This window comes from Procambarus clarkii, chromosome 38, assembly GCF_040958095.1.
Source record: "Procambarus clarkii isolate CNS0578487 chromosome 38, FALCON_Pclarkii_2.0, whole genome shotgun sequence".
Classification (NCBI taxonomy): domain Eukaryota; kingdom Metazoa; phylum Arthropoda; class Malacostraca; order Decapoda; family Cambaridae; genus Procambarus; species Procambarus clarkii.
Window position 1 is genome coordinate 17,098,889 of NC_091187.1, and position 12,107 is coordinate 17,110,995.

The 12,107-nt window shown below is 47.1% G+C and overlaps 1 protein-coding gene across 1 annotated transcript in view; it reads left to right on the forward strand.

The window, feature by feature from the left end:
* LOC123771982 (protein Skeletor, isoforms B/C) overlaps nucleotides 1-12,107 on the forward strand; it is a 215,459-nt gene that overhangs the window by 158,967 nt on the left and 44,385 nt on the right. Inside the window, 1 exon segment of the mRNA XM_069337548.1 lies at nucleotides 230-376. Within this exon segment, the coding sequence (XP_069193649.1) occupies nucleotides 230-376 (147 nt within the window).

The window sequence follows — 12,107 nt, forward strand, 5'->3', positions numbered from 1 at the left end:
TCTGCCCCCCCTCACTCATCCACTCTGCCCCCTCTCACTCATCCACTCTGCCCCTCCCCTCACTCATCCACTCTGCCCCCCCCTCACTCATCCACTCTGCCCCCTCTCACTCATCCACTCTACCCCCCCTTACTCATCCACTCTGTCCCCTCTCAGTCATCCACTCTGCCCCCTCTCACTCATCCACTCTGCCCCCTCTCACTCATCCCCTCTTCTCTTGTGCCAACAGTTGCGTACGGGCAGGAGCGGGACCGCAAGCGGGGAGCGAAGATAGGGCCGCTCCGGACTCTCCAGCACAACGTCGCTGGCACCGTGTTTGCTGTCGACGAGGACAAGCTCTACATAGAGAACTTCACCTACGATGGCGTCGGTCCTGGTGAGTACTGGAGCAAATGTGGCGTCGGTCCTGGTGAGTACTGGAGCAGGTGTGGCGTCGGTCCTGGTGAGTACTGGAGCAGGTGTGGCTTCGGTCCTGGTGAGTACTGGAGCAGGTGTGGCGTCGGTCCTGGTGAGTACTGGAGCAGGTGTGGCTTCGGTCCTGGTGAGTACTGGAGCAGGTGTGGCGTCGGTCCTGGTGAGTACTGGCGGTGAGTGATTGCTTATGTTCTGAGGTGAGTCAAAGATGTGGGAAATAATAATATTTTTAGGCATGTTTATTCAGATGTAGATTTAAGTGTTGTCGTTAGTGTGGGTGATGGTATTGAGGTCGACGTTCACTGTTGACCGGAGGAAGCGACCAAGAGCCTGGAGTTCGGTCCCATCTGGTCCCATCAAAGGACCATTGGACTCTCGCCAGAGGTGGAACTCTTGGTCCAGAAAACTGCAGCGAAATAATCTTTGAATCTGGCATCATCCATGCTGTATTTGAGGGAGTTTTTGAAAATATATTAAAGATTCCATGTAAATTGTGTGTGAGTATTATGGGAAGAATTCCCTTGATTTATCAATTGAGTCACTAAATGGCCAAATGTACACTTCAGCGGATATCTTACGTCACCATCATAAGATAGCGGCCTGCAAGGCGCTCTTAAGTGACGCTCCCTTGGACATGCAACAATGTTATGACCTTGCTAGGTCTGAGCACCTTAGACACACGTCTTAAACCTTGATCGCCAGAAACTTTAACTGAGCGACTGAACAATGTTATCAGTGATGCAACCCTCCCCTACCCAGCAAGCTATTGTACAATGTCGTTTGCCATTGTTCTCTTCAGTTAAGACCTTGGATATCGTATCGAGGATTGCAATTCCTCGATACAGTTTCTCATGATGGTTCTTTGATGCTAGAAAAAGGCTTTCAAGGTCAAGCATCCCCCCCCCCTTCTTGAAGTAGATCTTGACAAGACAGCGCCCTGTGAGATTCCTAAAGCACTTGGCAGCTCTCACACCTGAGTCCAGAGTGTGTAGCGATTAACAATCTTGTCAGTGATCTACTGAAATGTTGACCAAACCACACACTAGAAATTGAAGAGACGACGACGTTTCGACTTGATAATTGTCCAGGACGGAGCGAAACGTCGTCGTCTCTTCAATTTCTAGTGTGTGGTTTGGTCAACATTTTTCAGCCACGTTATTGTGACTTTTCATCTGCTTCTACTGAAATCATAACTAACGTCTCAACCATACAAGCGTGACTGGGGCATGATGCCGATTTTATTTCCTCGGGTCCCTATGCCTGGCTTACATTGGTAGCGTTTAAATCTGTTGTGCTCCGATTGGTTCTCTTAAATCAAGCTCTTCCTGATTGGACCATTTTCGATTTCAAAACTCTCTAGGATTTTTGTCAAAAGTTGCCCGGGAACCACCACCATCTCTGCTGATCTCAACGGGTCTCTCCATTATTCCCGAGGCCTTTTTCCCATGTGGATTTGATCTGGAGTATTGTCTTTGCATTTACGGCTCCGGCGGCTAGAAAATTCCTTGTTTCTTATTCAATAATCGAAAAAAAGTGTCTCGTGCTGTCTGTTGTACACAGCGGCGTGTTGACCTTGAAGCAGTCGTCCCTTGTGAACACTGTAGTGGACCCTGAAGCAGTCGCTCCTTGTGAACACTGTAGTGGACCCTGAAGCAGTCGCTCCTTGTGAACACTGTAGTGGACCCTGAAGCAGTCGCTCCTTGTGAACACTGTAGTGGACCCTGAAGCAGTCGTCCCTTGTGAACACTGTAGTGGACCCTGAAGCAGTCGTCCCTTGTGAACACTGTAGTGGACCTTGAAGCAGTCGTCCCTTGTGAACACTGTAGTGGACCTTGAAGCAGTCGTCCCTTGTGAACACTGTAGTGGACCTTGAAGCAGTTGACCCTTGTGAACACTGTAGTGGACCCTGAAGCAGTCGTCCCTTGTGAACACTGTAGTGGACCCTGAAGCAGTTGACCCTTGTGAACACTGTAATGGACCTTTAATGAAGTGGTCTGGAGTGTCTCTTTTGTGTACAGTTTTAAAGGTCTCGATGAGACCAATCTCGTGGTGTGTCTTCTGTCTTCTCTGGTTGTTATCTTCTGCTGCTGCTGCTCTCCTCCTACCATCTGCTGCTGCTCTTCTACTTTCTGCTGCTGCTGCATTTTTACCTCCTGCTGGTTTTGCTGTTCTTCCCTCCTTCATCTGTTCTGTCATTTCTCTACAGTTCCACTCGCCATTAACTCTTAGCGCCACTTTCAACAGTCCTTTCCCACTTTCCCCCCCCCACCCCCACCCCCCTCCACCCATCCCATGCACCTTGTCCTTCCTGCTCCTGAGAAGGAGGGATGGGAGGTGGGAGAGGGGGGTGGAGGGGTACTCGGAAGAGGCACTGGTGCGCTTTGTGTCTGAACCTTTTGTGATGGACTCGAGTCGAGGCTCACTTGCTCGAGGTGCTGTTCCTGCTCCTCCTCCTTGGTGCTGTCGCTGCAGGTGCTGTCGCTGATACATGCAGACTTGCTGATGCACAGTGGTGTTGAGTTAGAGTTAAGTTAGACTTAATCAAGCCTCATGTAAGAGCTTCCCTGACTGATGTAGCTGGGTCAGGGTTTTTTAAACCCACTGGTTTAGTGTTGGGTTTAAAGTCCGTCATCCACAGGAGGGTTATTAAGGCCACTACAAGGGCTTATTGACCAACCAGTATGTATACTTTAGTCCTGATCATAGTCCAGGACTAAATTAGATCTCTGAAATGTGTATATGTACATACCGTGAGGCGAGGGACGTCGTCCGATGTATATAACATCTCACTACTTTTACTTATTGCTTTCTGACCTGGCTATCAGATATAACTTTAATTCTGGACAATGTCCAGGACACTGGACACTGTGTATATACTGTATATACACTGTGTATATAAGCTCTGTGTATATACAATGAGAAGCTGGATACACCTTTGATTTGTTAGAACTACATTAAGATAAAATATTAAAGTAAACGACAATTCTGTCCAGAATCTGTTATAGTGCGAGACTTAAGTTAAATGTTAATACCGAGTAGTCGTTTTTGCATTGATTTCAGTACTATAATTTACAATTGTTCCCACAGTTATAAATCCATTATAGGTATACAAAATAATATTACACTATGATCTGTGAACTCGCACACTTTTATTGATGGGTAAGGTCTGCCTCGTGTATGAGGTAAAGTGTGTGTGTATACACCTAGAAATAGGGTACACTTCTCTTGTTGATAAATGAATGTGTTTATGAATGTGTGAACACATATACATGCAGCTGCAACATTGGCTACAGACCCAAATATCATGTCTAGCTTTAAGAACGAAGGCTCTCCGGACGCCCTCTTTAATGAACAAACCTACACCACAAGTGTAGTGTAGTGCCCTCTTTAAGCAATTGAAAAATAGTCAGTCATTCAGTCGCCAAAAGAACTGTTGCTGAACACGGATCACTCTGAACATTTACATCGATCTCAAGCTGCTATATGTTAAGGTCTGTACAAGTTTAGTTAATGATGTCGCGGAAGGTCTGTTATATAATGTGACATAGTTTTTGTTTACTTAAGTTGTAAGACCTAATTGCTAGAACTTAGACGCATCGGATTATGAAGTATTCAGACATTTAAACTTTTTGTGGCTTAAATACATGGTTTTAAATTGAATGTAATTCGCATTGTAAGAATCATTAGCTACAATGAATTCTAGTTTGTGTTATATTAAATCAATAGTTATAGATATATGTTGAGAGGAAGATTTGGGAAAATTTGTAAAATGCCAGATGGAAGAATGTTTAGGGAGGAGATAAGAAGTGACATCTCTGCTTTACTTAGTAAAGACAACTTTAAAACTACACGGAAGAGTGGAGATCCTCAGAGGACTCTGTAACAAGGCGGCCCCATTGAATCCACGCAACAGAAACCTGCACACACACACACACACACACACACACACACACACACACACACACACACACACACACACACACACACACACACACACACACACACACACACGCACGCACACGCACGAGTACAAGAAGTCTACCATGGTCTAACCTTTAAAATAGACTCATACAAGGGGACCGAGACTATGAACCTCTTCCTTCGTAATCAGACTAATGGAGTAGAAAGATAGAATTTAAATCACGGTGGGATGGGGGGAGAGGGAGGCTGGTCTCTAACGGTTATTGCAAATCCGTTACAAGGGAGGAGTGGTTTTGGCGCGCGCGGGAAGAGAGGGGGAGGAGATTGGGCCGGACACGGTGTAAGGATTTGCTATTTGGCGGTGTTGTCTTCATGGATGTTGTAAGGCCTTGTCGATGTCTTTATGGGTGCTCTAAAGAGCTCTTCGTGTCTTTAAGGATGCTGTAATGACTCTTCATTGACTTTACGGATGCTGTAAGCGGTTATCCTAGTCTTGACGGATGCTGTAAGGGGTTATCCTAGTCGTGACGGATGCTGTAAAGAGTTATCCTACTCTTGACGGATGCTGTAACGAGTTATCCTACTCTTGACGGATACTGTAAGGGGTTATCCAAGTCTTGACGGATGCTGTAAGGGGTTATCCTAGTCTTGACGGATGCTGTAAAGAGTTATCCTACTCTTGGCGGATGCTGTAACGAGTTATCCTAGACTTGACGGATGCTGTAACGAGTTATCCTAGACTTGACGGATGCTGTAAGGGAATGTCCTTCCCGGTGTTATAAGAGCTTTGTCGTTTAACTGATTTGAGAAGAGGGAGGAAGGGGGAGTCTTCAGGCTGGACTCATTAAAGAGTTTGGTGATTAACTTAGCCAGTGGGGCGCAGTTATGGCGGGAAGCTGACAAAAGTAGCAGATAATGCGCCTTTGGGGTTCGCTCAGGGGTCTTCAACCATCGATCATCTGCCTTACGCGTCTGGGAGGAGAAGGATGTTAAGCCACTTGGTGTTCGTTAGGACGAGTGGGAGTATGCGATTCCGATGCGTCTCTGGGCCTTACGAGCAGGTACTCCGACATGCCGTTACCCTCTGCATTCGCCTTGCAGTTTGAAGTGAAAATAAGAGTGAAATCGATGGAATGAAGTGAAAGTAGAACATATGTGGTGTGGACGCCTTCCCCCACTCCGGGAAAATCCTGTTTTGGGACTTTCTGAAACAGGGATTACACCGGGAACCTCAGATTTCAGGTATGAGAAGAGGGTGGAAAAATTATCCCAGAAGGAAGAAACTCCTTTGAAAGGGGCGCGCGTCTCAGCGATGTATTTGGAGTAATAAAAATATGATATTTTAGGGTTGTTGGATCCCGGATGAAAAGTTGTATCTGAGGAGGATTGGACCAATCTGACAGTGTGCTCGTGAACACTGGATTAGGACTGGATCCGACTGGAACTATGAGCGAATTATTCCATCTTTTCCACATTCACAAATTCTCTTTACTTGTCCTCTTCCTCTTCTTTCCGCAGTCCCTTCTTCCATCCCCTCCCTGCCGTTTCCAAACCTTTATCTCCCCTCCCTCCCTCTCCCTTCCCTCCCTTCCCTCCCTCAACCCTCCCTCACCCTCCATCTCTCTCCCTCCTCACCCCGAGTGTGATCGGCTTATCGGATGTCGTCGGTCCAATAATAAAGTTCAAGCGATATAATCCCTTAATTTACAACCTCATAAGGGTGTTGATGGACTTGGGAAGTGAGGCTGGTGGATCATTTCGAGCTCTCCTCAACTCGCGCACTCAACGCTGAGTGCAGCACTGTGAGCACTCCCTGCTGAGTGCATCACTGTGATGCCCTGCCATCCCCCGTACAGTGCACAACTGTGCCACACTGTCATTGCTATGTGTAGCTCTGAGCTGCCCTCAGTAGAACTGAGAGACATTTCCAAAAAGCGATGCTCAGTAACCAATCACTGAAGAGCTTATAGTGCCTTCTGTTGTGCACGTGACCTTCGCGCGGCACTCGTGGCACTCCTGGCACTCCTCAGTTGGGGCTATGACTCATTAAGCGTTAATACAATCCCTTACGAAACCTGTACATCTTTCCCTTAATCACGGAGGCTTTGTTTACGTTTACGAGCTTGGAAACCTCACAATCCCAGGTTATTACTCCTGTAGACAACTTCGTAGTGTTTCGGCGATCGTAAACTGTTTAATAAATTAAAGCAAATCGGTTGTAAGGGAGAGAAAACATGTACAAGTTTCTTAAGTGAAGACAATATGATGATCGTGGTATATTCACAGTTATCCGTCACAGTTAAACTAACGCAAAATAAATAGGAGTTCACTCGGTGTGTAATGTGGTGGTGGAGAGGCCCGCACTAGCCAGGGACGGCTCCTGGTGGCACCCCCTAGCCAGGGACGGCTCCAGGTGGCACCCCCTAGCCAGGGACGGCTCCTGGTGGCACCCCCTAGTCAAGAGCGGCTCCTGGAGGCACCCCTTAGCTATGGGCGGCCCCCTAACTATAATTAGCAAATTGGGAAGTCGCTCTGACGATGTGCTAATCGAAAGATTTTGTGGAAGCTACGAAATAACACGGCTTCGAGGCAATTCATGATTGTATTCTCGTGTGTGTACTCACGAGAATACAATCACGTTGTGCTTGCGGGGGTTGAGCTCTGGCTCTTTGGTCCCGCCTTTCAACTGGTGTACAGATTATTGAGTTTACTGGGCTCTATCATATCTACATTTGAAACTGTGTATGGAGTCAGCCTCCACCACATCAATGCCTAATGCATTCCATTTGTTAACTACTATGGCTCTGAAAAAAGTTCTTTCTAACGTCCCTGTGGCTCATTTGGGCACTCAGTTTCCACCTGTGTCCCCTAGTGCGTGAGTGTGTGGGTGTGTGGGTGTGGGTGTGTGTGTGTGTGTGTGTGTGTGGGTGTGTGTGTGTGGGTGTGTGTGTGTGGGTGGGTGTGTGTGGGTGTGTGTGTGTGGGTGGGTGTGTGTGTGTGGGTGTGTGTGGGTATGTGTGTGTGGGTGTGGGGGTGTGTGTGGGTGTGTGTGTGTGGGTGTGGGTGTGTGGGTGGGTGTGGTGTGTGTGTGGTGTGTGGGTGGGTGTGTGTGTGTTAGTATATCACCTTCTAGTATATTACTATTTACTCCAGGTGCTTATAATTCCCTTACCAGTCTTTCATACAGAACCATATCAAAAGCTTCTGATAAGTCCGTATATAATACATAAACTTTAAATCCTTTCTCTGAATAGCTGAAAATTACCCTTTCCAAAAGTTTGAACAGGCTTTTAAAGCAGGATTATTATTTTTTTTTTTTTTTGACAAAAGTCACGTGGCGTTAATTTGACTTAATTGTTCACGATGAGATAGTGAATGATTCCCTCTTAGGATTCTCTCCGAGCTTGCAGGCCTTTGAAGCCAGGCTGATAGGATGGAAGTTTTCAGCCGAGCTTCTGATTTTTTTGCTAATAGGGGGTAACATTTTTGCATTTAATTCTTTCCACACTTTATCATTGTAACAAACTTACGGAGATAATAGAAGCAAACCAAAATGCACGTGTTGTACACACACAGTTTTGAACAAACATTTGACGAATGTGACCCACGTAAAGTGGGTTTTTTTTCAGTTATCTCTTGATAGATAGCAGACAGTGGCAGCAAACCATTCAAAGTCCGGATTGATTGTTGAACAAACATTTGACGAATGTGACCCACGTAAAGTGGTTTTTTTTTTCAGTTATCTCTTGATAGATAGCAGACAGTGGCAGCAAACCATTCAAAGTCCGGATTGATTGTGGCCTAATCGCATACTCTCAGGGGCCAGTCCTCACACTGCTGCTCGTCCTTATCCTCACAGAAGGCTGGAACACAAGCCACAGGTTCCTGTCATCTGTCGCTGGCGACATGAAAACAGTTCTAAAAATTTGCCTCGAGGGAAGATGCAGGAACGTCACAGCAATATTAAGAAAGTCGTTACGTTAAGTCGAAAGTTGGGAAATTCTAATTACTTGAAGAGGGGGAAATGGAAACCTTATGAGTAGTACAGGATGTAAAAGGGTTAGATCTTGTAGAAAGAGGCTATACCGCCTCGCCGTCAACGCTACCGCCGTCAACGCCGCTTCCAAACATGAAGTTTAACAAGCAAGTTTGTGAATTACCAAGTTGAAAACTTATTCCTGCACATATTAAAAGGAAAGAGGTTGAAATTCTCTCTCGCTCTTGCTCTCTCTAGCGCTCTCTCTCTAGCGCTCTCTCTCTAGCGCTCTCTCTCTAGCGCTCTCTCTCTCTAGCGCTCTCTCTCTCTAGCGCTCTCTCTCTCTAGCGCTCTCTCTCTCTAGCGCTCTCTCTCTCTAGCGCTCTCTCTCTCTAGCGCTCTCTCTCTCTAGTGCGCTCTCTCTCTAGCGCTCTCTCTCTCTAGCGCTCTCTCTCTCTAGCGCTCTCTCTCTCTAGCGCGCTCTCTCTCTAGCGCTCTCTCTCTCTAGCGCTCTCTCTCTCTAGCGCTCTCTCTCTCTAGCGCTCTGTTTTTCTAGCTCTCTTTCTAGTTTTTTCTCTTTCTCTGGCACATCATTTACAATTATTCCCTCTTCCATTACTTCGTCGGAATCACTGTCTCATCACCCTTCCATCTAAGGTTCCCTCCCTCCAACCCTCCCTCCTTCCCCATCCCTCCCCTCCATCCCTCCCCCCTCTTTCCTTCCCCCTCCCTCCCCCTCTCTCCTTCCCCCTCCCTCCCCCTCTCTCCTTCCCCCTCCCTCCCCCTCTCTCCTTCTCCCCCCCTCCCCTCTATCACTCCCGCTGCATTAGAAGAGGTTATTGGATTATGAAGATCAAATTGATTCGTATTTTCGCCAGTATTGTCTAGAGGAGGGGGTGGGGGGGGAGGGGATGGGAGTGATGGGGTCTGGGTTGCTCTGATGGGTAGGTGAGGGGGGGGAGGGGGGTGGGGACGCCGAAGGTGACAATGATAAAGCAGTAAGGTGCAGGGGAAGGGGGGGGGGTCTCGTGGAGACGAAAGTGAGAATGTGAGTGAGAAGGAACATTGCAGCATGGAGGGGGGGGGGGGAGGACAGAGTTTGACAACTAATGGTTTCTTCTATCACAAGTTTTCTAAATGACGTTCCCTATAGTCCTCTATAGTTAACTGCCTATTGAAGGTTATGAGAGATGATGATATTTGGATCACTTGACCCGGCCTGGGCCCGATGGTGTCCAGGTCGATCCAAAACCCCATTTTCGTGTTGGAAGCCCCCCAACCCGCCCCTCCACACCCCCCAACCCCCCCCCTCCCAACCCCGGCCGCCAAAAATGCAAATCTTCAAGTCAAATCGCAGAATATTATATAGCTGAAAACTCTCCGGATTAAATAAAAAATATCAACACGCCATTTCAGACTTCATGTGGTGTGGGCCGACCCCGGCCCACTTGTGACAGTCGCTTACCCCTTATCCGTCCCCCTGCAAAGTTGCGTGAAGCTAGCCAAGAGCGCTTTGACCTCGAACCTTGGACAGACGAACATACACAAATCTTTCTTTAAATAGATTATTATCATTATCTACTGGAGACGAAGAAGAGACTAAAGGGAAAGAGGGACGGAGGGATGGGAGAGGGAATAGGTGGAAGGGGTGGGGATAAAGGAAGGAAATAGGAGAGGGGGGGAAGAGGGGGGTCGGGGGGGGGGGGAATCGGACGGGAGCTTTCGATTACACGCGAAAAAGTTTCTTGCACAGTTGCGTCGAGCGAGAGGCGGCAAGGGGACAGTAGAGCCCTGGTGTGTACTGGTGTGTACAGTGAGGCGGAGCTCAGAGCCTACAGCTCGACCCTGCAGGCAAGTGAAAATAGGTGAGTACGCCATGGGTTTAGTGGAGGAGGGACCTTCACCTTGCTAGACAATGTCTCGGCTCTTATCCATGTCTTGCTAGACAATGTCTCGGCTCTAATCCATGTCTTGCTAGACAATGTCTCGGCTCTTATCCATGTCTTGCTAGACAATGTCTCGGCTCTTATCCATGTCTTGCTAGACAATGTCTCGGCTCTTATCCATGTCTTGCTAGACAATGTCTCGGCTCTTATCCATGTCTTGCTAGACAATGTCTCGGCTCTTATGTGTCTTGCTAGACAATGTCTCGGTTCTTGTGTCTTGCTAGACAATGTCTCGGTTCTTATGTGTCTTGCTAGACGATGTCTCGGTTCTTGTGTCTTGCTAGATGATGTCTCGGTTCTTATCTGTGTCTTGCTAGACAATGTCTCGGTTCTTGTGTCTTGCTAGACAATGTCTCGGTTCTTATGTGTCTTGCTAGAGAATAATCCACTTCTCAGACTCGAAAACTCCATCTTCACTTAACCAGATGTTGTCTACGTTACTAAGTATAAAGTCTTAGAGCGTGAAGACTTTAAAGACTTACCAAAAATGCTTTCTATTATTGACAGTAATCATCAGGATGAAACAGCCAAATTATAGAGTAGCATAGCAGACGTGGGATCATTTGATTGTTTCAAGCGCAGGTTATACATGAATATGAATGAGTTTTGATATATTAGCTGTTTCTAATAGTCTAATTGGCCTTCTATTGTATTCTATATCCTGATGTTCTGATCTATCAATCTATCTCCCCACCCCCCTTGTGAAATAAATTAAGGGAGGAGAGGTAGTTATGACACATTGTAGTTCTTGGGTCACATGTAGACTGTGTCGTTCATCTTTATGTAGTTTAGCAGTAAACTATATCAGTCTACATCTACTCCACGACTTGTCAGTCGTACAGTGAGGGTCGTGACTCTTGCATGTGGAGGAGCTGACAGGCTAACAGGAGAAGTAGCAACAGGAGCAGCAGCAGCAGCAACGGGGGGGGGAGTAGCAACAGTAGGGGGGGGTATAACTGGCACCAGTAATACAAAACAGTAACAGCAGCAGCTCTAGATAAACTAAAAAGCAAACAACAGTGAAGTAATATACTGTTGCATCACCACCACCACCTCCACTACCACCCACCACCATCACCACCACCACCACCACCACCACCACCACCACCACCACCACCGCCAGAAGCAGAGATGAACATTAAACGCTAAATTGGCTCTTTGATGGGGGAGAGAGGGGGCCTAATACCTGCAAACTGTCCAACATTACACCAATTAGTACAAGTTTTATTCTCAGGGAGATGGGGGGGGGGGAGTTGAGGGCACGAGAGTGGGGGGGGGGCGAAGAGCTGAGAGAGAGAGAGAGAGAGAGAGAGAGAGAGAGAGAGAGAGAGAGAGAGAGAGAGAGAGAGAGAGAGAGAGAGAGAGAGAGAGAGAGGGAAAAGTCTGGGGGAAAGTAGATAGCAATAGAGATATGTATAAGGATGTATAAAGAACAGTTGCCTAACTCCAGGGAGTTATGTATTTACTGCTAGGTGAACAGAGGGATTAGGTGACGGGAAACGTGTCTTAACCCTTTCTCTTCCTCCCGGGAATCGAACCCGAGATCCCTGATTGTGTCTGTCGTTGTAGACATGATAAACGCATGTCGAAGCTGGCTTCCTATCACACAGAGGAGGCTATGACTGATCATACACAACAACCTCGCGATGGCACGGCCTCCCTGCTGTCTCCGAGACATCAGGCGCTTGTAAACTCATTGTAAAACAGTCACCATAGTTTCTCATGGGTTAATGAAGGATGACTTATCCTATGGATCCCTTATATACAACTTCTGTTGGTGTTGTGGCATCTTCAAGTCGCTGTCTGTTAATGCTGCTGCGTTTGTCAGGTGACAATGCTGAAGACTTTTA